General features: G+C 37.7%; 1 protein-coding gene across 1 annotated transcript in view; it reads right to left on the reverse strand.

Annotated features, from left to right (window-relative positions):
* TAC3 (tachykinin precursor 3) overlaps window positions 1–27471 on the reverse strand; it is a 202495-nt gene that overhangs the window by 26175 nt on the left and 148849 nt on the right. The window contains exons 4-5 of the mRNA XM_044083652.1: window positions 24728–24757; window positions 21074–21127 (exon numbers count right to left, since the gene is read on the reverse strand). Of these exons, the coding sequence (XP_043939587.1) occupies window positions 21074–21127; window positions 24728–24757 (84 nt within the window). The remainder of the gene's footprint in view (window positions 1–21073; window positions 21128–24727; window positions 24758–27471) is intronic.

Genomic DNA, 27471 nt, shown 5'->3' on the forward strand with positions numbered 1-27471 from the left:
CAGACCTTTCCATTTCAGAATGCACGTTACTTCTAATTCATTGCATTCTTATTTCCTTAGTTTCCATAATAAATACAAACACAAAGTAAAATATTACCACTGCATCTCTCTAATGTTTTGTAAAGAACAGTGTTATGATTATCAAATGTGATGCCCATATGTCTGCACAGACTGTTTATTTTAATTAGCTGAAAAGAAAAAAAGGGATGCATTGCCGGGTTTGTCACATCTAACTACCTTAGAGGCTTAGAGTGGTTACGGCTCAGTGGAACAGAAATGATTTAATCAAAAGTAAATCCTCAGAGTAACATTCAGCTTCCTGCACTGAGCCAGTTTGCTCCCACACTGCTTTTTGTGAAGACATTTCTTGAGGAACCTATCGTCAGAGCTGCATACCTCACAGTTAGAATGGCTGAAGACTACATAGCAGACAGAGCTCTGTTATTTCTCCTTATCCTGTTGACAACTTTGAGGCATATCCCTTTGTTTTAAGTGATGCAGCTCTCTGCAGAATGCAGCAGCTTTTTGAATATGTACACACAGGTGCATGAGCACACACACACACACACACACACACACACACACACACACACACACACACACACACACACACACATATGTATATATACAAATCAAATATGAGACAAGGAGAAGGGAGTAGTTCATCATTATGCACACATGTATAGCTATATGCATGTATTTCTTCTTTTTTTGAAGAAAAACTCCATTGATTCATACACTGTCATTTTGCTATAGATGAATTACATTAGAGTGACGAAAATAGTAATTTTATGTTTATTTAGAGCACCAATTGTTGGGCCAAAGAAATGAAGGCAGCTTTGTTATTGTTTAAAAGCTGCAGCCCTTGTTGTGACTCTGGGTGGGGTGCTGTGGCACAGTACAACATGGAAACCTGTGTGCATTAATGCCAAATGGACATTGTCAGTCTTTGCAGCTTACCAAACTGCTCCCCTAACTTGTGGATGTATCATCTTTGAAATTCTTTGGATTAAGATACAGACAGAGCTGTAATGTATTTCACCCAAGCTTATTAATAATATCAAAACACTGATTGTGGGTATATGCTGATGCAGTAAACATGAATAGCCCACACTTACCTGGTCTTTCACATAAAACTAGAGGTGCCTCAAATCACAAAATGTCAAGTTCATTTAGCCACTTCCTGAATACATAGCCACTTTTTAAATTCTTCTGTTTTCTTAAACATTTTCTTGTATCAAACTGACCTAATCAGTATGTACACCACCAGACACAATGATGCTTTTGCCATGTTGAACTGAGATACTAAAGCGAATATATTATATTGAACTTACTCTTCACGTATTCATATAGGCCCCCTTATAATCAGTCCACTGATGATCTGAAGTATTTGCATCAGGCTGGCAGGGTGTATTCATTGCTATATTTGTATACTATAGAAACATAAGCATTGGTACCTTATAAGAAACATTTCGCCCACCACTTCGTACAGTATGCCTTTTACTGCAAAAGCTTCTGATTATTGTTAATTAGTAATTGGCATTCTTCTCTTTCTTTCCAGAATTATCTTATGTCTGTGCAGAGTATTTTGAGATCACCCACTCTTCTGAAATAGTTACCATTTCAGGAGAATGTTTAATGTGTTTACCACTCTTTCAGTGAAATAAAATGATTGCATTTATTTCATTTCAGCTGCCTCATTCCCTTAGATTTCCATTTAATATTATGCTCTTTTCCAGGCACTTTGTATTTAAGCCTCTTTATCCATTAAGGTATTTGTTACGTTGATTCCTCAAGTCCTGTCAATTATGGAGTGATTTAAAGCTCATGTTTCTCCCACAGAGATGAGATACCAACCATGATCTAACTCATTGCTGTACAGAGGCTATTGACAGTGCTCAAAAGTTGGCACCCAAGATCCCACTGATGACATCAGAGTGGGAGTCATGGAAGGGCAACTCCTAAAGACTCCACTGAGGGAACTGGTAGCTACAGTTAAGTGGCTATGTTTGTGTTCTTTCTTTCAGTAAAAGCATTTTACTGTTTTATGATGTTTAATGTTGTCTGTGCAGTGTTCATTCTAATCTGTATCAGGATGTGCACTAATACATATTTGTGAGCATAATCCTTTGCACTGGAGGAAGTGAAAGAACCTCTGAATTTAGGTGACACAGGGACATGCAAAGACAAGTGATGGGGACATGTTTGTACTTGTTGGAAATGCCAGTCCACGGTTTAGATTTAGTTATTGCTAAAGGCTTACTATAGACCACCCTCAGCCCAGACTCCATCTTCTATATAGTGAAGAGTGCAACACTTTCCGTCTTCTCTTCAGGGGTCCGCCTAGGTCTGCAACATGGAAGCTACTGTTCATTCTTAGGAAGGAGTATCCCTATGACCACTTTTTGCACAACTCTATTTTCCCAAAAGATGCTGCCTTCTTTGTAAATATCTTCTCTGGGTTGTTTTTTTAATTGTTTTTGTTTACTGCTCTGTTAATCTCAGTGTAGGCCTAGTATGTAATTCTTCTTTTTTTATTATTGTAATACCTTATATTTTTGTGCTATAATGTTTTTGTGCAATAACTCCAGTGAGATTGTAAATTCATAATTTTATGCACTAATCAAAGCTGTGTAATAATGACTACCGTGGAAAAAGTCTCCTGTATGTGCAATCAGTATGTATAGTAGTTAAATAATGTGTTTCATGTCATTAGTAGTTGTTGTACTGTAGATTGTCTATATGTGGAAATGCGTCCACCTTGAGACGGAGTAACAACATTTCATTTGGTGATGCACAAGTTGTATCGTCTGAAAGACAATACAGGTCACTTTGACCTGACTTCGACTTGAATCACTGGATTGGACTTTCATTAGACTAAAGCTGTTCAGACAATTTGTACTGCTGTGCTTCTTATCTGTACGTATCAATGCATTGTACAGTAAACTCTCAGTTAACCAGCACCATGAGGATTGGTGGATGCCAGATAAGTGTAGTTTCTGGCTGCTTGAGAGTTACTATTAAAAACAGGCCTGACTAATACTGTACCCTATACTATTTGTTTGGTTTGACTTGTTCTCAGTTTCGAGAGAGAGGGAATTTATTCCTATCCCCCTTTTTAAAACTCTAAATCTCTAAAAATGTAAGGTATGTTTCTGCTGGGTCAAAACAGAAAATGCAACATATGAAAATTGTACGGTCTTTCTTCGATATTTTTTGCTGGTTGCTTGAGGCAGTCGGTTGCTTGAGTTCTGGTTAACTGAGATTTTACTGTAGTCTGTATGTGCATGGCCAGGCATATGCCAAGTGCTCTATGGTGCACATTTCTTAGGCAGAATAAAAACAATAAGATGCTATAAGTTTTATCCTTTGATTTTTATAACTTTGTTTTAGCTCCATATAGAAATATAGTGACTCACAATGACGGATCCTGAAACAGTGGAAAAAAAAAGACCAAACATGCAGGAGAATAGTGAATATTGAACGTTGCTGTTATCTGTTAAACTTGTTTTTGACAGGGACAAACCCCACAATGTACTCCACACCCATTAAACTTATATAAACTCCAGTATCCCCATACCTCTTAGAAGAGGGAATATCCCAAGAAATGGCAATATTAGTATATGTAAGTCCAGGCTTTTATTTATTCAGTGCCAACATTCTGGGACTCAGCATTGCAAGTCACAGCACTTTAAATAGTTCCATTTGTTTATAAAGTTGTTATGAATTCCTGATATAACACCATTTAGATGCGATAGCATTTATTATAAATATTCTGTGATCTATAGTTTTGATCTATTATGCTCTCAATTTGTTTTAAAGACTCAAAAGTTCAAAGGAAGCAATAATAAGACTGAATCTTCACAAATGCTAACCTGTGTCAGTTTTTCCTCCCTTTACATCTTTCTGTTAGCCTAGTCCGTAGCTATGAACCTATTTACTCTTACTCCTTTGGGATAGGTTACTTAAGCAAATGGAGTAGTGGCTTTCTGTGATTAGCCAAGCAGTGGCAAACTCTGACAGCTGTGACAGGTTTTTAATACATTTAATTCACTAAGGAACATATCAAATCTAAGCAAGGTTAAAATGGTGAGAAAAGTGAAATGAAGAACTTTTAGTCAGAAATCACTGCTAAAGCATGGATGTATGCATGTGTGCATGTGTGCATGAGTGTAGTGGTGATAAAACTGAGGCAGTTATTAGAAAAGGTATTTGTGTTGGGGTAGGGTGTTACAGTCAAACAGAACATGCCAATTTGGTGGGTGGAGTTAAAAGAGATATTTGTCCAGCTGACTTTCATAGGAAAGGCAGCATATTAGGAATAGGGTGAACTATGGACGACCCATAAAGGCTATTTACAGGTAAATATACTGAAGTTCAGTAGATGTGTCAGATAAAAGTCTCTGATGTGCTGCTATTTTTCAAATGTAAAAAGCAGTAAATCTTGAAATTTTTTCTTTACATTCTGCAGAACTAAGGTACAGCAAAGTATTTCTTTGCTGACCCTTATTTAGTATATTGTTTCTTTTAAAGGTTGGGGTACGGAGCCATTCTCCATTGACACTGAGACCTGTCTTGGATGTGATTCCAACTGTACTGCAAGATTTATATCAATGGTCAAATGTTAATAGATGTCAGCAATATTTCTTTAGTGACCCTTGATGTGAATTCTCTTTTTACAGTAATACCAAATGATATTGGTATTGAGAATATCAGGCTCTACCTTTCAGAATATATTAACTTTACTATCAGTAAGATAGAGCTGACCTGCACTTGTTAGAACTAATTATTGAGAATAATGTATTTATCTTTGGGAGTCAGTATTATCTGCAAAAGGTTGGCATGGCCATGGGCATGGCATGTGCCATTAGCTTCGCCAGCCTTATTTTAGTTTAATGGGAATGTAAACAAGTACTGAATGACAATCAGTTTTCCATATTTGTGAGTTTATATAGGCATTTTGTAGGTGACAACTTTATTTTGTGGAAGGGTCCTCTGGAGAGCTTGAATGGTTTTAGAGTACTTGCATAGTACCACCACATGTCTGAGGTTCACTCATCATTTATCACATGATGGGATTCATTTTTTAGATGTTTCAGTTAAGATTGATGACCTATTAGGCTTTAACATGATGATGTATAGAAAACCCTGCAGGAAAAATGTGATTTTACAAAAGTCTAGTATGCATCCTGGACATGTGACAATAAATATTTTGAAAGGGCAGCTTATGAGAGCCAGTAGACTTTGCAATGTTAATACTAAATATGAAGCCCTGGTAGATGGTACAAGTACAGAGTCTGTAGTACGTGGTTATCCAAATAAGGATGTCCAAATGAGTTTGAATCAAGTTCATTCTATGCGTGATACCATAGCCAAACCATCTTTTTCAGAGGGCCTCAGAGGAACTAATATGATTGAGATAGGTCTATATCACATGGACGAAAGCTAATAATAGCGAACAACCACAACTTCGAAAACACCGGAACTCGAAGTTGCAATTGTGGGGGGGGGGGGGCTGCACCCCCCATGCCCCACATTAAATATATATACCAACTACAAGATCACACTACAGTGAGGAAAGGACAAATACCACTATCTACACTGTAGTGCAACCCCACAATAACAACTTCGAGTTCCGGTGTTTTCGAAGTTGTGGTTGTTCGCTATTATTAGCTTTCAACCATGTGATATAGACCCGATTGAGACTAATAGGTATGAGTCAAATAGGATCAATAGGGTAGTTCTTACCTACTCAAATGACATCAACAGTACCTGTGATATTATTAGAAAGAATTGGCATTTGTTACTAAATTGCCCAGAGATTAGGAAAGTTATATATGACAGCCTGAGATTTGCATTTAAGAACAATACTTGACTTAGAAGAAGTCTATGTTATAAACAGCAGTACAATTTTGGTCATCCTAGATCTGAGCAGGAGGGCACCTTTTCTTGTCGTAGATGTAAGGCTTGTCAGTATATTCTCAGTTGTACTTCTTATATCTTCCCTAGGACTGGACACAAAGTTTATTTCTACTTTTATACTGATTGCATGAGTAGAAATTTAATTTACTTAGCTGGTTGTACAAGATGTACCGCCTACTATGTAGGTAACACTGACAGAACCTTTAAGGAGAGGATCCTGGAACATGTAGGGGAGATTAGGAATAAGAGAAAATCTAGTATATTAGCACAACATGTACAGACCTGTGGTGAGGACCACAAATTTAAGTTACAGTATTGGAATTGCTGGTAGACAACAAAAGAGGTGCTGATGTGAACAGCAAGACAGAAGAAAAGGAATTGAGATGGATTCTATCATTACAGGCACATGTATATCCAGGTCTAAATAGTAAAATATCACTTAGGCTAGTGTTGAAATCACATTCATTAAAACACTGAACAGTAGTAAGAGATTTGTTTGAGTATAGTTTATATGTGCTATGATTTCAGACTTATATGTTATGCACTATATTTATAGTTATAATAGCTTTAAGGCAATTGATATGGTCTATTCAGTCCATTTTATAAATATATATATATACACACACACACACACACACACACACACACATATATATATATATATATATATATATATATATATATATATATATAATACATTTGATATAGAATTTCTACTTTCATATTTTTTTTTATTAATAGGGTTACTTTTACTTTACTGAAAAATTTCCAGTTTTGGTGTGTATGATACTGAGTAGGGTGCTGTATCCACACCTTGCTCGCTGTGTATCTTGGGGTATCTCTGTGATTGCTGGGGAACACCTTTGTGCTGTATACACCCTTGTTGTCTATATGTGAAATGGTAGTGAAGTATTTATTTATTGGGAGTTTTTATGAACATTGATTCAATAACATATATTTCTATTAAGACAAATGAAATGGAATCTGTTGAGACATTGTTGGACAGAATAGGTTGATGGAAATAATACCATGATCAAAAGCTCTTAGTATATTTTTAGTAGTTGTATGTGAAAGGAATGGGAATTGCATTGCTTTGGTGTGCCCCGACTTGCACGGTGACAACATGTGGATCTGCAGTGTGTGGGCTTTGTGGGTGTGGTGCTCCACTTGTTACTGAAACACTCAGAAATATGTACTAGTAGCTAGAGTTTTAACTGATGCTAAGCCAATAGAAATAGTTATTTTGTGCAGGTGTTGAACCCTGCACCTTGTGTCTGTGGGGCTGAAGCATTAACCACTATGCCAATTTTCACTATAATCTTTTGACCTGAATGTAGTAAATTACATTGAAGGGTATATATTTAAATTGTCAACAGCTGTTTTGCTATTGGATTTTGAAGAGGACACTGATTGTTTATTGGTTGTTAGCTACTTTCTCCCAAAGACACATACTGTTCCTGCATATTTATGACAACAGTGAATTTTGTTGGTGTATGAATGAACTCCTATATTTTATTGGTTGTTAACCTGATTCTATAACTATCATAATATGTAAAAGATGCTGTTTTTTGATGGTATCTGATTGAATGTTCAGTCAATGTTTAATAGCATGGCTTGGTCAATTATATTTTTAAGTTTCTATATAAGATGATGGTTTAAAAGGTTCTGGAATGGTCTGAAGAAGCAGTATTTTGTTGCTACAAAAGCGCTAATCTTTTTATTTCTTACATTAATAAATTTACATGTGGTGTTTAGCTGTGGTGGTCAGAGCCTGGAATTTTTTCTCTCTGTTTATGCATGTATTCGATCTTTGCCCGATCTGCAATTCTTTGGCCTTCACCTGATTTAGTGTAGAGCACGGATCACCAACCAATGCCTGTAAAGCATCAATGTACTTGCCTACAGTAACCATTTAGGTGAAGAAACACAGTTGTTAATGATAGTTTGCTTAGAAGCAGACTAATAACTCCTGATCATTTTTTATGGAGGTAATATAATCACTTTAAATTATTTAATTATATATGTTGAATGCCTCTTTCTTTATTGTAGACATTTGACAGCATTATGGCTCAGTTGTCACTGCAGCTCCAGGGTCACTGTGCTCAATTTTGGTCAGTCTGTACGGAGAGCGTGTGATCTTTCCATATATCTGTTGTTTTTCCGGGCTTATCTGGTTTCCTGACTAAGACATGAAATTGTATGTACATGTGTGGGTCTGTAACTCTCTCTCTCTCTCTCTCTCTATATATATAAATATATAAATATAGATACATAGATATATAGATATAAAGCTATCTATATATGTGTGTGTGTGTGTGTGTGTGTGTGTTTGTGGATATGTGGATATATATATATAAAATACACAGACACACACACACACAAACACACACACATATATATCTCTACACACATGTACATACATATATGTGTTTGTGTGAGTGTGTGTGTGTGTGTGTGTGTGTGTGTGTGTGTGTGTGTGTGTGTGTGTGTGTGTGTGTGTGTGTGTGTGTGTGTATATGTATATATATATATATATATATATATATATATATATATATGTGTAGAAGAAGAACAAATATAATCCAGATAGGTGTGTGTGTGTGTGTGTGTGTGTGTGTGTGTGTGTGTGTGTGTGTGTGTGTGTGTGTGTGTGTGTGTGTGTGTGTGTGTGTGTGTATATCTATATCTCTATATATGTATGCATATATAGGGATCTACTTTGAAATAATGAATCCCATAACGTTGAAATAAAAAATATTGAAACCAAAACAATGAAACATCAAAATACTGACAATTCACAAAGCCAAAGTCCACAATATCAAATTCAAAAACCACAAAACAAAATAAACTACTGAAGCCTGCACTTTAACAAGGGGGCTGTGCCCCTCTGCACCCCCCCACACTCCCTGCAAATTTAATATACCAACTCTTAGATCGCACTATGTTGACCAACGGAAATCAGAGACATCTGCATTCCATCTAAACCTGCCTTCCACAGTAACACATACCATTACATGAAAACTACCTCTCTGATATCGCAGTATGTTCCTGACAACAGAACAGAAACAATAACATTTCCTCACTGTACACCGCCTTTCACAACAACAAATACGGTACTGATACAACAACCTATATTTATTTTAAACAATGTACACTTACCATAACGTCTCCAGAAACAAAACAAGCATTCTACATTACATACTCCCAAAATAACATACTACAAATCTTTAAAGACACACCACACCATTCTCCAACTTCCCATTAACATACAAATTACAAGTCAGCACAATTCAATAAAATACTTTAAAACTACAAAACACTACACCTACCACTTGTATAAATGTAAAACACCTCTACCAATCTACTTTTTGGCATTCTGAACGTTGTCTATCTGAACTTTCAGTATTTTGTCATTTTTGTCATTGTGGTCTTGATATTTTGCATTTCAATGTTATGGGATTCATTATTTCAAAGTAGATCCATGTATAGATATACATATGCGTACAGAGATATATGTGTGTGTGTTTCACCTTCAAATTACATAGCTAGAATGTGTGTGTGTGTGTGTGTGTGTGTGTGTGTGTGTGTGTGTGTGTGTGTGTGTGTGTGTGTGTGTGTGTGTGTGTGTGTGTGTGTGTGTGTGTGTGTGTGTGTGTGTGTGTGTACATATGGAATACATTTGAGACTGTTATGTAATACATGAAATATCTTTTATTGTAGATTTAGTGAATGAGTTGCACGATGAACAGCAAATCTATGTATCACAGCATGAGTTTTGTAGTCCTGCAGTACAAGATATTTCATGTATCACACAGATTAGTCCTCCTAGCACATTCCGTTTATCCATTTGTTTCTGTTTCTTTAGCTTATAATACTGCTTCACAGTGACTTCATAGGGCTTTTTTACTTGCCTACATTTCTGCTGAATGGAGCTTTAATTTGTTTGCATAGGATTTTATGGCTGAGGTGTCTCTTGGGCGGTTCTGTACTGTAGTTCTGCAGGTGCTTTTTATTCTTTTTTCCCTTGTTGGTTAATTTTGCTGATGCGTTTTAGCAGTATAGTTAGACTTATATTATGATTTTAGTTTTGGAGTCCAGCTATATGTTTTAATTAGTTTAGAGAGAAGACAGTAGATTATTTGCGATCTACTTTCATTCATTATAATATCAACAAATGTTTTAATGAGATTGATTTACCTGGACATTTACAGAGAGGCTGTATATAAGTATTTTATGTCTACAGTATGCAAAATCACTTTTAATGCTGAAGTGAAAGGAGACTGCAGTCCATGATTTATTAATTTTTTTTTGTTATATTTTATTTTTTATTTTAAATGCAATGTGGTTTGTTAGGTGGGGAAGGGTATTTGACTGTATACATACATGTAATTTGTGTTTACAGTGTATGAGATTTTCATTTATTTATTTTTTAGAAAAGGCAATAGGAGGGTATTCCATTCTTATCTGGTTAGCCATTGAGGTGAAACAGTAGGATTAGTGGAGTGCCACTGAACAGAGACTATTCAGTTACTTAATGAAAATTGCTGCATATTGATCAATGCAAAATCTGACCATTATGAAGTCAATGACAAGTACATTTATAATTATTGTATTTAGATAATTATTGTCTTTAGAAAGCTGATACAAAACAATTGTGTATTAATCTTGCTATATTTATCCTTAAAGTTGTGAGTTTGTACCTGAGAATTAAACTAAATGGATCACAGTCAGTAAGAAATATCTCTCTCCTGACATGTTTCTCGTATAGCTGTTGGTCTGCTGCCTGGGTCACCATGATGTTTTCTTTTCATCTAATGCATTGCAACTCCTGTGTTGCCCTTTTTAATTAAGTTTACTGCTTATTTAAACTGATGATAACTTTAACATATATGAGATGCTCTTGTCAGCAGGTGACTGTATACAGTGCACAATATGTATTAAGTACTTAGAACCAGAACTGGGATACAGGTGACATTTTCTTACTGATGAGGCATTATAGAGAAACATGCAGAGGGACACGTCTGCACACAGACATACACCAGAGCTGGGAAGTGGAGGAGGAAAAAGTGGCAGGCAGCACGTACAGACCAGGAAGGCTTTCAGTCTTTTTTCTACCATGAACATGAGTGGAGAATCAGATATTTATTCTGCAACTTGTTTAATTTTATTCTATACATAGTTCTCAACCTTCCATCTCCAAAATGAGGAGTGCAATCTTTCTTCATGTGGAACAAATGGGCAAAATGTGGAGCACTCCCTCACAGCTTACTAACAACTTCATCTAGGAAGCTCATAGGATGGGTGAAATGTGATATTTTTAATTGTACTATAGTGTACTATAGTTATTTCAATGCATTAATGATTCAGTTCTGTTTACCATGGATATCAGTTAAAAAATTGCTAATACTGAATGTGTGACAAATCCTTTCAATGTGGAAATTCAAGGAACATGAATGTTTAAAGACCACAAATGAGGCACATTCCTCACAATGAGTTACACGTAAGAGTATGATTCTATAACTTTTAGGGCAGCACACCCTATATGCCCCCAAAACATATCTCATTTTAGTCAATAAATACTAGAAGCATACTCAACAAAGTAAGTGACTTCCATGCCTGGGTTGCTTACCATACCACTGATACAATTACCTTTACAGAAACCTGGCTGAAACCACAAAACCCTGATACACAAATACTCCCTCCCCATTACAATATCTTATGTCTAGATCGCCAAAAGAAAAAAAGGAGGTGGAGTTGTGATAGTCTATTCCAACCAGCGCACTCAATCATATGCTACCAAACATATCCCACACTTCCCTCCAGCTGAAATTCTGACAGCAGACTTTAAACTTAATAACCATTCCACAATTACTGTAGTGGCTATTTACATTCCACCAGGGGACAGCAATCCTGTATTGGAAAATATTCTCTCATACCTCTCACAAAACATTCCAAATGAAACCATACTCCTTGGGGATGTCAGTATCAACTGGCCTTATCTCTGCTCTCCCAATTCAACGTCTTGCATTAACTTGTATGGGTTTATGCAACTTATCTCTGAACCAACACATAGCAATAATTCTTACAACCCTGGCACTCTTATAGATTGGATACTAGTCTCTGACCCCTGCAAATATCATAACTCTGAAGCACTGCTCAACTCCCTAAGTGACCATTCCTTAGTAAAAGTCCTTAGATTTACTCCAAACTTCATCAGGCCACATAGATATATAACCTACCACAAAGTGACTAAATTCTGCCCCCAGGCTTTTAGAGACCATCTCTCTAGCATTAACTGGACTAACCTGACCCAATTCCCCCTCGATGAAGCTGTCCATTCTTTTAACTCTAGCCTTCTTAATATCCTCTATAGCCTTGCACCCCTGCACACAGTTTGTATAAAATCTAACATCTCCCTATGGCTAACTTATGCAACTCCCACACTAATCAAATCTAGAGACAGGATGTGGAAAACATGGGTATAAACTAAACTCCCCACCGATTTACAAAAGTATAAAAAACTCAGAAATCTGACAAAAAAACCCACATCATTAAAGACAAAAAAGAATTCTACTTTAACACTCCTACCTCTCAAAGATCAAATCCCCAAAAATACTGGACCTCTCCATTAACCACATACTACATCCTGGGAACCCATCCTCCCCTAATCCCTACCCTAATAAGAAACCTGAAGAAACTGCAACCATCTTTAACACTTACTTCATCAAATCCATATCTAAAATGATTACTCTTGAGCCCACATCTTCTAACATAACTAACCTTAAAAACAACCAGACCACTAATTCCTTGGAGTCCTCTCCTACTCCAAACTCTTCTCCTACTAGCTACATAAAATCTTTACTCTCCAAACTAAAACTGTGTTCCACATCAGCATACAATATTCATTCCTATTTCCTTCAGCTAGCTGCTGATTCACTTGCTCTCCCAGCATCTATCTTGATAAATCAATATATCTCAAAGTCACAGGTCCCCTCTATCTGGAAAGAATTCTCCATCATACCCCTACATAAATAAGGTAACTCCACAGAAATCACTAACTTTAGGCCTATTGCAATCCTATCCCCACTTTCTAAAGTATTGGAAAAATGCATACACAAGCAAGTCATACATTGCCTTCTACAGGAAAACCTGCTCACACCCACACAACATGGCTTTCACCCCAAACATAGTACCACTACTGTTCTAATATACTTCCTAAACACTATTTCTCAAGCCAGAGACAATAACAAACTCATCTTTTGCCTTTTCTTAGACCTTTCAAAAGCCTTCAACGCTGTGTCTCACTCACTCCTTCTGACTAAACTGACTAACCTTAACTTCTCCACTTCTACTGTTGCCTGGTTTTCTAGCTATCTCACTGATCAATGCCAATCAGTGAGATGGCATTCTGCCCTCTCCCCTTCTCTCCCAGTAAAAATGGGAGTCCCCCAAGGGTCTATTCTAGGCCCATTACTTTTTAATATTTTTACTAATCTACTCCATACTTCATGCTCCTAGTCATCTCTGGTAAAATATGTTGATGACTCCACAGTCATCACCATTGCTGACACGCCATCTGAACTCATGTCAACCACGCAGGCAGCCTTTAACTCAGTTGAAACCAGGCTCTCTAACAACCTACTTATACTGAACCCAAACAAAACAAAACTCCTACTCTTCTAACCTAAAAATCCTAACCACCTTAAACCTACCTACTCTATACAGTCTCTCAACAACACTCCGATCATAGTTGAATCCAACACTAAACTCTTAGGTGTCATAATAGATGACCAACTTAAGTTTGACTTACATGTTAATTGCTGCATCTGCAAGACTCATCTAAAACTGAGTCTCCTCTACAGAAATAAAAAAATTCTCACTAACAAAGCTAAAGTAACCCCCTCGCATGCCCATCTCCTACATAGTCTATTGTATAGCTCTCAAATTCTTACTAATCTCATCTCCTCTCTCCTTACCAAACTTGAATCAGCCTACAACAAATTAGCCAGATTCACAAGAAACCAAACATATACATCTCATCACTGTCCCTCACTAAAACACCTAAACTGACTACAATTACCTCACCAGCTCCTCCCTCTCAGGTCCAAATCATTCATTCCATTCAATATCAACCTTCCTACTGCCCCAGCTTATCTCTTCTTATCACCCATTATACTCCCACTAGATCTCTACATAGCTCTAACCAAGACCTGATACAGACCTACAAACCCAGACCCAAAATAGGATGCAATCTCTATAGCTACCATCCTGCCATTTCTCAGAACATGCTGCCAATACAAATCAGATCCCTCAACCAACTTAAACAATTTAAAGCTGCCACCAAGGGATACTTGAAAAGTCCCTGGTCCTATCACTGTACTGACCTCACTTAATCTTTATTACTATCCCTCTTATACTTTCCTACCTGCCCTTTATACAGTCTTGCTCTACTTACCTCTACTTACCTCTTCCTCTCTTTACCTCAATGCTCTTCATAGCCTTCCTTAACTTTCTGATACCTGGTGTCAACACCAAGAACGGTTACCTCCTTACTCTACTAATTATGATTCATGTCTCTCACTTCCCTCCATTAGCAATACCAAAACATTACTATGTTTCCTCCTCACCCTCCTTGATTGATAATATTGTATTTACACAGTATCAAACTGTCTTTTTGTTTTTTTATTGCTTCTTTAAGTTTCAGCAACACTGTTACGTACTGGTATATATTGCTTTCTTTTATACTATTTATTTACTCAGCACGTAAAAAATCAACTACCAATCATTAGCGGACCGGAGTTCCGATGTGGCGACCCCTAACCTGGAAAAGCTGAAAGACTCAACATTTACTTTTATTGTAAAAATGCATTTTCTCTAAAACTTTGTTAGTTATCATAGTGTAATGTTTGTGGAGCCTTTCTCCCTATGCCTCTGCTGAAAAAGGGCTATTCATATCAGTCGGACAATACCGGTCAACAAATGTAAAATAAATAAATAAATAACACTGTCACCCCCTTACTCTGTCTTTGGCCAATTACTTCATTCATTCATTTTATAGACATTACTTAATTGGATGTCTTGTTTATATTTCTTTCTCTTGTTATGAACACCAATGCCTAAACACACAGAGTCAGAAAATACTTAATTTCTATCCTATTTTTGAATTGCATTATGCTCTTTCATTCCCACACCTCTTAAGTTAAATCATTGCCCGATTGTGTCATACGTTTTATCCATTGTCACTGGCTCTCCCTCTCTGAGCTCACTTGTTTTTGCTGCAGACAATCCTTCTCATTCTTTCCTACAAGTTCTCTGTGGCCAGTAAAGCATTCCCCATTACAGGTCCTCACCTGTTCAATGCAATCCCACAATGCAGAAGGGAAACTTCTCAAGTGCCATTTTTCTCTCTCGGCTAAGAAAATATCAGTTTCAGAGTTAGACAAAAAGTTTGAGTTGTATGTTAGCACCATGTTTTTGATTCTCTTAACTGGAAGAATTTAAATGAGTATATGGCAAATATATATGAAATCAGAAATTGCTGGATCTCAGTGTATCCCCTCCTCTCTAAGGTATAGCAGTTTTAGAGTTAGTATATATCTGCTGTGCTTCCCTAGTGTGAGATCCACTTCTAACATCCATGTGAAACAAAGCCCCTCCCTAACCCTACTTAAGCATAACTTAGACCATGGGATGGGAAATTGGAAATTCACCCCTGGCCTGACACCTATAGGTTCAAAGGTGTTTACTAGGCTAACGACCACAGGGACCTTTTTAGGCCTAGCCATGCATCCCAAATCTCTGACAAGTTCTGATACCCTTGATAAGTGTAAGCAGGGGTTTGGGAGATGAACCAGTTACAAGTTACCTGTATCCATTAGAGACATAGGTGCCAAACCAGGGATGAATTTACAGTTTTCCAAATTTCCATTATTCATGATGAATAATGAAATGGATAACATCAGATCAATAGTTATGTACTTACCCTAACTTATCTGTGTTATCTTATTTCATTATTTATCACTTCCCACCCAGGCTGGAGTCTTGGGCCTTTTGAGCTTCCTCCTCCAGTGGTTCTATGGTAGTATCGCCTTTGTGTAGATGGACAGAGGCAGTCAGTAAATCATGTCATAACCAAATGTACAGGAAAAGAGATTCCTGGATTTTGTAACACAAACTCCCTGGACCAGATTGTCAGTACACCAGCCAGGGGTCTAAGCATATTGGATCTGGTCCTGTCTAATAGGGGAAAGTACTGCACTCACCCTAGTGTAATGTCTTCTTTGGTAAGGTCAGACTGCAAAATGGTCTTCTTTGAAGTAAAAATAAAACCTGGAACTCCAGCTAACCCTGGAATATTCAGGAACTATTATAAGATGAACTTCCTACTATTATTTGATAAACTGGCAACATTCCAAGCCTCTATAAACTCTGGGAATACACCTGCCCCCTCAATATTCCCTCAGGAAATACCATCAAATATTATTCCCCCTGTTAGCACTAGAGAACAGGTCCTTAAGGCTATCTCTAAGGCCAAGGACACTACATCAGTGGGCCCAGGCAATATCCCAGGATGTCTTCTAAATAGCATAAAACATAATGTATCAGGCCATCTGGAATTGATATTTAACTGAAGCCTCCGAACAGACTTTGTGCCTCATGAATAGAGAACAGCAACAGTCATCCCTCTGCCCAAAGGTGGACCATCTACAGACCCTGGAAACTGAAGCTCATAAGTCTTGCTATTCTCATATGCAAATCCATGGAGAGAATTGTAATGGAAATGATCAATAATGATATAGAAAACCTCCAAACACTGGACCCAACTCAGTTTAGTTTCATCAAGGGCAGGTCATGCCTAGAAAACCTGGTGGGCTTCTTTGAAAAGGTCACCAAAGCAATCGATGAGGGCAAAATGGTTCATACTGCTTACCTTGACCTGACCAAAGCATTTGACACAATACACCACAAAGACATTGTTGACAAACTCAGGAGGTTAGTTGCAAACCCTTATGTCACTCAGGAAGTTAGAATTGGGAGTCCACATCTAAAAAAGTGGCCAGTCACAAGTGAAGTCCCTCAGGAATTGGTCCTTGGACCGCTCCTTTTTGGTATTTACTTCTCTGAAGTCAAGGCCAATGTCAGTGGTCTCTGACTGACTAAATTTGTAGATGATTGCAAATTAGGAACTGTCACTGAATCCCCCACTGATACTAATGTTCTCCAGGAAAGGCTGACACTGACAAATAACTGGTGTCAGAGTCATGGACTAAATCTAAATACCGACAAATGCATAATAGTATCCTTCGGGAAGTCATACACCCTGGTAACTATTGTGACGATATGAGGTTTTGCCAACTTTGCCAGGAGAAGTAGGGCAGTGGATGTGTAACATATGCCAGCACAGATAGCTGGAATTTTGTGGTGAATTATATATCATTTGTATATAAAACTGATTTGTACAGATGCTTGTGTTGAAAAATGTATTTGTAAAGTTGCTTGTGTTAAAAATGTACCAACAGTGTGCCCTGCTGGAAAGAAAAATAAATATACATGCATTATTGTAACTATTTAAATGTATATGTTTTAACAAAGGATACTGGAAGAGAAGAGGTTAATCTCAATCCACTTGACTTTGAAAATAATATGAAATTAAATTACTGGGCCTAGGCCATAAAGATTTTATCTTACAGTTCTCAATGCAGCCAGAGACAAAAAAAATCTATACTAGGAAGCATTCTACATTGTCTTTGGGGTGAACTAATTGCTGCTCTGGAAGAGTGCAGGTTAAAATTTATTTTATGACTTCCAGGAGATGCAGCAGATCTTGGAAAGGCTGTGTGTGTGTGTGTGTGTGTGTGTGTGTGTGTGTGTGTGTGTGTGTGTGTGTGTGTGTGTGTGTGTGTGTGTGTATGTGTAAATCAAATCTCAAAGAGTGTGTGTGCGTGTGTCAGCTGTTTGGAGCAGGAACACAAAACACTGTTTTCACAGAGAGGGTACTGGAGCACTTGGCTTGGATACTCGGCTGAGGTCTCAGCTCTATTGCTGTGCCAGTGGGGAGTCTTACTGGGCACCTGGAGGAAGACAGATAGAGAAATCCAACCCCAGACTGAGTGTGTTTCCTCTGTGTTAAGGGAAATTGTGCTTGATGCAGAGAGCTGCATCTGGAAATATTGGGTGTATCCATTTTTGTTCCAAGTAAATGTCCCTCTCCAGTGGCAGTGGTGAGGATTCAGGCTTCTTGATTACCGGCCCAGAGTGGGGATGTCACAACTGTCATATTGACAACACACCTCTAAGAAATGATCCAATAGTCAGAGACTTAGGTACACACATTGACAGTAATCTAGCCTTTGACCATCATATGTCTACAGTAGTGATGACATCATTCTACGTTGTGCAAATTATAAACAAATGTATTGTAACTAGATCCAAGGAGGTCATTGTTCCACTGTATTCAGCATTCATCAGACCTATAATTGAGTACAATACTCTCTTTGGTATGTACCTAACCAGACTCAACCAACAATTGAAATATCTGCAGAGGTTCCTCACTAAAAGAATACAAGGTGTAAGTAACATGTCCTATGCAGACCACCTCATGACCTATCCCTGTATTCGGTCTTCTACAGGCTGTTGTCTGATGATCTATACCTGGCATACAAGGCATCATCAGACCTCACTCTGATGGACCTCCTGCATATCTGCAAAAGAAACAGCAGCAGAATTGCCCATGTTAAAGGCTTTAACCTTGCCTATGATATAAATAGGTCCTGCTGGAGAGACAGGTATGTATCCCAGAGACAACCCCTTCTCTGGAACAGGCTACCCTGTGAAGCAGAGTTCCTCCCTAACCCAATTCAAATGTAACTTGGACAATTGGATGGGGCACAGGAAATACATTCCTGGTTTGGCACCTGTGTTTCTAAGGGACACAGGCAACCTGTAAATTGTTCATCTCCCAGCCCCCTGCGTGTAAATGTTTTATCTCCCAAGCTCCTGCTTACACTTATCAAGGGTACAAGAACTTGTCAGAGATTTGAGATGCATGGATAGGCTTAAAAAGACACTTGTGGTCCTTAGCCTAGTACACACTTATAAAACTATGAACGTATAATCAAAAATCACCCCATATAAATGTCTAAAACATAAAACTTATGGGTCAGATTTGGGTTGCATACCTAGGCATATAAAGACCCTGTAGTTGTTAGCCTAGTATACACATATGAATCTATGAACCTATGACAGCACTTAGGACTGGTTAACAAAAAGTTTATTAAGCACTTGTAAGCACTGTTATAACCAGATCTCCATCTAGGGACATTGCTGGTCAGCAAAGAAGAGTTTCATAGAGAAAAACAACATTTAAAAGGTGTTAGAACTTCACTTTGCCTTTTACAAACAAGAAGCATGCAGAACAAAGTGTCTAACAGCTTTTCAGAGGGGTGCTTTGATTCTGCCAGGTGGTCCTTTGACAACACCAAAGAGTTTTACTAACTTTCAAAGGTTTTGAAAGCTAGTAAAGCAATTCCATCTCCAACACTTTTTTATGTAACTGACAGTACATGGAGCAGCTAAAACTATATGCCCTAAAAGCATCATGATCATGCCTCTGATCATAACCAGATGTGTTCTTGACAAGGATGCCAAGACTTACCTCTCAAGCTTACACCTCTCAAGCTTTACCCTTGTGGTACATTTCTTGCTATCCCCATCTTTAACTCATAGTACACTGGTTTTGATTGGAGACATAATCATAATCCTGTATAGTATTATTAACCATGTACAAATGTTGTCTGTTGCATTATGGATTTTGTTATTTTGCATAACTGCAGTAGCACAAGAGATCTTCCACTACTGAGGTCAGCCTTTCTGCAATCTTTTTGCTTCCCCGTCCATTACTAAATGCTTCAGCTCCTTTGTCCTCATCCCTCCACAGGGTTGGTCACTGAGGGATGCTATGGTCTGATAGTGGCCTCCTCAACTTTTGTACACATTTCCTCCTCTTTCCTTGATTACATTATACATTTACAGATGTTGCCTGTTACATTATGAATTTGGTTACTTTGTACAAACAGTTTATTTTGACCATCAGTGCAAAGCGCTGAGGTGGACATACTGATGTAATTTTGTTTTTCATCTGAGCTTTCCCTTTCCCACAGTACACTCTGTGTCTCTAGGAAACCTTTCCTTTAGCCTGTTCTACCCATTCACTTGTAATGGGAATGCTTAGGATTACTGCTTATTTTCAGCTCTATAGACAGTATCAACAAACTCATTTTTAGTAATTTTCTCTATAGTTTGCAATCTTTGCTGTCTTTGAGCTATAATGCAATGAGGCTTTTATTTTCATTGTCTACAAACTATGCCCAAATTAAATTGTTTTTGCAAAGATCAAGACTCTATTAGGAGCAGGAACTCATCTCCATTCACTGCCTATCAGACAGTGGTATCAAGTTTCTTATTATTTCAGTCTGAACTGCTCTGTCAGCTGTGATTGATAAATATACCACATTAAGGGCATTCTCTAGCTGTTAGAATACGTGTTCTTTCTATACTGCAATGATTTGTATGCTTTTTAATCCAGTAAATAGTTATCTTATAACTCTAGTGGGAGAAAAAAGGCACATATGCTAATAATTTGTTGTGCAGGCTTTTCATAGGCAAAACATTTTAAAAAGCCTAAAATGCAATATTTAATAAGATATGGTTGCCAGCAGGAGAAAATCCTAATGAAAGTAATATGAAATTTTATGCAAACTTAATGCAATGCAGGAAAGAAAAGACATACAGACTGAAAAACATATAATTTACACCACTTAGTCTTTATACAGGAGAAAAATAGATACTAAGATAAAGAAAAGTTGTTCTTGGCAGCTGCCCTTTTAAGTATACCTTTTGTAATTCTTTGTAGGATGCTGCAGAAGAGGTTGGTTTATAGATCAGTGTATCTACTCTTTCATCTAAGCAAAGGAAACCATATAAAACATGCATGCACCAGTTACATTTATGCTGCTGTTTCAGTTTATCTTGGTTTACTTTGTTTCTGAATTTTGGAACTGTCCAACTTTTTAGGTTCTTGCAATACCCTCAGTTAGTACTTTTGTAAATTAGCCCACTTATTTAACAAATCTTCTCAAGGCAAGGTACTCACTTAGTTCAGCATTTCGTCTTCCCATGAGTCCAACAAAAAAGTCATGCATATCTCCTGAAAGAAGAGACAGAAAGTTGCATTAGCCTAAGAATGATGGTCAGTAGTTGATACCTACCCCGTATGTTCTTGGATTTGATGCTGAATATGAGTGTGTAATATGCACCATGACATGTAAGCACATCTTTGCTTTGTAGAGGATAACATTTTTATATTTTTTGAAATTACTCTCTGAAATCAGGTTAACAACTATGAGATTAATTCATTGATTTTAATGTAAAAGATAATTAGTTGTGGAAATGCATATTACTTGCCTTGATTTGAATAAGGTATTTGAAATGCTTACGAATGTGCATACATACATTTAAAATACATAACATTTATGCATATGTACATTTTCTGCAGCTGATTAGCAGGTGCATGAAGGAAAGAACTAATATATTTTGCTGCAGTTATTTAAAGCCTATTCCTGACAACAAAGATAATGCATATCATTCTAATAGCTGCTTATGTGCAGCCTGACAAGAATTCAGAAAAATAAGTAACATGCACATTGATTCATTTTTCAATATTAAAAATGTTCTTGTTGAACAGCAATACATTTGGTACAGGACTAACGCATCCAAGAACAGTTTCATATTGTTACTTTTAATATTTCCTAGGGTTCCTCCCATGAAAAAAAAATATTCAGGGAATCCTCCCCATTATTTTAATCGATTTTTGTTATACTCTGCAATTTAATCTCATTGTTTATCTCCTGCTGCTTGTCTTCCATCTATCTTCTTGCAACCGATAAAGCTCCTTCACGCCCCTTTTTTTGGATAAAACCCCATAGCAGGACATCAACACTCAGATAACCATTACAGCTATTCTAGTGGTGGCTTGACTCCCTATCACTGCTGACTGACATACATACCTGCTAATGCAAAGGCCTGTAATGCCTCTCTTCTATTAGGAGAACATGCCCACTTCCGCCCACACCCTCACAACAAGGCCACTTCTTCACTGAGTACAAGTTCATATGTAGCTTGCCAGCATACCTCTCAACCTCTTAGAGCAAGAAATCTGGACAAAGCCATGAATAAAAGTGGAAGAATTCCCCAAAATAGGGACAATTCTTAAATATTGTTCTTGCAAACTTAGAAAGTTGATAGAATGACAGGTTTTGCATTAGCATGAATTTTCTGAAGGGTATGTAGTCTGAAACTCAGATGTCTGTCATTATTTACTAACTTTAATTTTTAATGATCTGCCATTAAATTGCCAGAAAAACACAAATTTATAAAAAATGGGCCAAAGATATGAGGCAAAAATCTGGACATTGTGCAAAAATCTGTTCAGCTGAGAGGTATGCTTGCCAAAACCAACAGCACAACCCATGCCCATATGTTGCATACACATCTCTCATCTCTTTTGCAGAAGCCAGCTCTGCAGTAGACCAGACCACCTCCTTCCCTGCAGGATGGGTGAAATATCAGATACACATCGTCACCCCCACCTGGCTCCTTCAGCAAACCCAGGTCATCTATCTCATATTTATGGCTCCATTCCTCTATGCTATGGAATTGTGCTTTGTAATTTTCAAGAGGTTATCAAAACTGCATATTAGACTGTCTTCCAGGAAGGATGAGTTGCATTTCTGACATCACACACAACATTGTACTGTTACCTCCAGCTTCAGCTAGAAGTCACTAGCAGCCAAACTGTAACCCCCCCCCCCACGCACACATACACAGGCTCACACACTTCCAAGAAAGAAAAGCAGTCATCAGTTATGTGACCCTTTTTTTATAGTACTGGCCAGATCTGCAGTATTTAGAGTTTGTTTTCAAAGCAGAGTGGCTTGCATTTTAAGTCATTCAGCTGCTGCATGGCTAGGTATAGGATAACCAGACAGAGCAATTAATCTATACATGCTGTGTTTTGGATACCCTGAGTTTGTGGGTGAATGTAGTCATACAGCACTACACTGAGCTGGGGGACTGCTGTATTTTCCTTATATACACTTACCTCATCAGGCGAGAGGCAGCCAACATTGAGTTAAATTATTGCTGCAGCTCTTGTGGGGATGTGTGGTTTACCTTCTTTTTAGAGTGATACTCACATATCAGTACAATGCAGATGGTTATTAGGACACAGTAAGATGTTTTACATATCTCTTGAACCACACAGAAAACAGAATCATGGATAATCTTCATCATTACCTAGCAATCGCTTTAAATCAAGACAGGAAGTGGGGGAGTCACCCTCTAGATAATATAACCTCAGACTGTTACTGCCATAACTTAAATTATCACCCTAAAACTATAACATATTACCACTAAATATAAAAGGGTAAATCCATACATAAATGTATACAATACTCACATGTGAAACAAAACAGACTAGTTATGTATTACCCAAACTTGATTCATCTTTGCACTGTGCTGTCAAGTGTAAGGCCTTTCAGGTAAAAGGCTACTTGTTTGTTTAAGAAGTATTACACATTCAGCCTGGAAAGTGCTTTGCTGACATATTGTTATGCCTTGATGTATTATGAGTACAGACTTGCAGTTGAATATCTTGTACTGCCTAATCCACTTATAATACACAGTATAATGCAAGCCATGAAATAATGTGCTATAATAATACAGCAAATCGCTTATAGGACTGCTTTTTTATGTTCATTTTTATTCTATTTATTCTGAAAAGAGATGTTAGAACAATGTTATCATGGGAGCTGGCAAAATCCAGCCTACCTAACCAGAGACAGAAAGATTTGGTATCTAGACCAAATGCATTAGGTAGATAGGGTACAGACTGTTAAATTTTAAATCTTCAAGCTAGATCTATCAATCTTCTTATGTTTTGGTCTGTTTAATTCAGATTTCATGTATATGTGAATCCATACCACAGTCTTAAATGCTTTATTACATATTCATGTGATCCATATACAGTGTATTTGTATTTTACTGATAACCAAGACAATATATTGATGTTCAAATCTATCAGGGAGAATTAAAATGGTAAAACATGGAATTAATGTTATAATTCATCTGAAAGATCACATTATCCACACTGTGTCCATGCTTTTGTATTTTAGTTATATTATATTTATGTATGTGTTTTACAGTTTTCAGTTAGTCTGATGCAGAAGTCTGGATTTATTTTCTGTTCATCTGAGTTCATCACATTTGAAGTCAGTTGAGACAAATCAGCTTTTCCTGGAAGTGTTTCCATTTTAGGATTTCCTTCTGAGTTCTTTGTTAATCACATAAAAATTTTGCATCCCATACCTGCCAGACAGTGCATGTGCATGTTGAGGGGGGCAGTTAAAATAGTATTTCATTGTGCAGTCTACTCTAACAGTTCTATATGTGTTTGTTTGAATAACTTTTTGGAGAAATGGTGCATAATATTATTTTGCAGAAATGATTCAGTATATCCTAATACCAATGGAGATCATGCCAGTCCTGTGCACCCCAATAAGTATAAACTCTCAAAGCTGGATTCCAGCCCATGTCATGCACATGAGTGTTTAACATGCTGCTCTTTATATCACGTATATGCTGGGCTTAGTTTTCACATACAAGCTGATTAATACATTATTTATCATACACTCTCATGCCATTGCAGTTGATCTATGGCACTTGATTATTCATACTTAGAAATACTTACTTTTCTGCAGTTGAGGAATTTCCTTGGTACCTAGAAAACAGTAAAAGTTTGGAATTTAAATCACATATTCTGATAAGAAAAAATTACAGCAACTTTTATCAACCTTTTTGCAGATGCTGACTAGGGTACTGAGGCTACAGTCTGACAAAAATGCAAGCTTGAGCTTCCAGATGAGATAATATATTTGTAATCTTAGAACCCACCAAAAATCCAACCCAAAATCTCAATTTTCATCTGTATACATTATACTGTAATTGTAACTTTAAAGTTGCATATTTAACAATGTTATCGATATAACAACTGCGTGTGTAATTGCAGTTGTTTGAAAATACATGTTCTGTGTGACAATGGTAACATTAAACTGTGACTGCTTTGTATTATAGTTTTGATCAGACTGGACATTTTGTGTATCCCTAGGGAAACATTAGACTACCATTTACATGCACCCTGCATCACTTATCCAACAACATCTCCTATTATATGCAATCACACTCGATCACATGCACTTCTGATCACTCCATCCACACAACACAGCAGTCCATTGTCTGCCAATCTGACCATTTCACTTGCATTCTGTATAGCTATATTTATCTCTATATCTATTTAGACTATTGCTGTAGAGTCCTCTTTCATTTGTTCCATTCAGTCTGACTAATGAGACAAGAGCCACTTGTAAGATCTGATCTGGCCCTCGGCTAGTGCTTCTTGGCTTGAGCTCCATTCCTTCAGAAAAAAATATCTCATAATCCCCCTGTACTTCCTTTGCCCCTGATCTCAGTTTCTGTGATTAGCAAACAGGCAGATCTGCATTTCCTCAGCTTAAGTGCTCCAATAATTCTTATATTTTCTCAAATGAATAGCCTTTTTCTCTTTATTCTCTTCAGGACTTAAGTCTCTTCTTTACTTCTTTCTGCTGCTTGTTTAAAAAAGTTGATAAAAGTTTCTTCAGTTTCTTTGCAGTAATATATGTACGGGGTGTGATGTTTTTCTATACATCTGTCTTTCCTGAATATTACACCCTTAGAATATTAGTGGTTTAACTATACTACTTGCATTCCTTCTCTAACTAGTCTATTTAGCCTTTTTGGCCATAAATGCTTCTTGTAGTTGTTGCTATTGTACTTGTTGAAAACATAATATGGACAAGAGCTTCAAGAAATGTGACCAGTGTGGCCCAAACTCCTGCTCCAGGACACCAGTAATCATTGCGGGGTATGCCTGAGGCTGAGAGACGTTTTGTAAATTGTGCCATATATAAGGTTTTTGGGCCTCATTCCTTTACTGATGGGGGCTTTTCTGAATGCACAGACTGATATGGTGTCATCTCATTCCAAGGCTAATCACATTGGCCCTCAGTCACCATTACTTGCTCCTTCCCTTGTCCTAGTTTTGGCACTGGTGGTTTGGGAGCTGAATCGGCCAGAGCCTATGTGTTTGGCATCCAATGGTATCTCCACCTTGGCACAAATATTTTTGCATATGATTCACTGATGATGTGATCTTTGGCTGTGACAGAATGTCAGAGCCAATTGTTTGATATCCTTGGTGACATCTCATTTGGTGGTGTTGTTGGTGTCTTAGTCAATGGATTTTGATGCTACAGCTCTGATCTCTATCTCAGGGTCCTCTAAGTTGTCAGTGCTGGGCTTCCTTTCTTTGTGCTGCTTATGTCCACCAGGAATCTCCAGTGCTAGCAGGTTAGGTTCAGCTGCTGAGGCTAAGGAGAGGATGATTGCTAGTGCTTTGACAGTGCATACAGAGCCTTCATCAGTACTGGCTCCAACCGAGGCACCCAGCAATCAGTCCTTCAGACATTCTAGGGACAAAGCAGAGCAGAAAGCCTCAAAGAACCTACACAGGTTCAATCTGAGTACTTTGGGAATTTGGACCCTCCCCCTCCAGATGTTCCCAGAAAAAGAATGTGCAAAATGGAGCACATAGAATCCCCAATGAAATCATTCACTTTTGATACCAAAATGGATGACTGTGAGGCCCCCAATCCCTTCTGGAAGATATCACCATTGGGGAAATCCTTTAATAATGTGACAGAGGGGATCTACTGACCCTTCCTCTCAAGATGAGGAGGTGTTATTTGAAGCTTACCATTCTGCTCTCTTAATAATTGTGTGATCCCTCCTAATGTCTTATAGATTTGTCTATCAGGAGGGCATAGCAGAAACCTGATTCCATCAGGGCTATCCCCTGGATACCAGACAATATACTTCTTTCCCGCAAGGATAGGGAGCACTGGTCCAAGGGGCCTCTGGTGGACTCCATCATGGTAGCAGCAGCCACCAAATAGAACTATCGGATAATGCAGCTGCTGTTATTCCACCTAAGAAGGAGTGTAGAGCATTGGCATTGGAGAAGATGAGGAAGCATGATGACACCTTGGGTACCTTTGTCCTCTGAGCATTCAACTATGCAACAGACTTGATCTGCTTCCAAATATTAGACTGTTTGCAAAAGCCACCCAGAAACAGATGGAGACTAATGTGAGTACCATGTTGAACATTACCAGTTTCTTCATACACTTTTTACATAATGCAGTTGACAGAGCAACCAGAGTGGTGGGAACAGGAATTAAAATGAGACATCATGTCTGTCTCCATCTTTGCAATTTTGCAGACAATTTCAGGGTGTCTTTCACCAATGCCTCCTATGAGTGCTCTGCACTTTTCGGACCTAGGGTGAAAGACAGACTACTGAGGTATGAAGGAATCAGGAGGGTTCAGATCTCTATG

The sequence above is a fragment of the Protopterus annectens genome, chromosome 9.part0 (genome assembly GCF_019279795.1).
Source record: "Protopterus annectens isolate FY-2018-M chromosome 9.part0, PAN1.0, whole genome shotgun sequence".
In the NCBI taxonomy this organism is placed as follows: Eukaryota; Metazoa; Chordata; order Ceratodontiformes; family Protopteridae; genus Protopterus; species Protopterus annectens.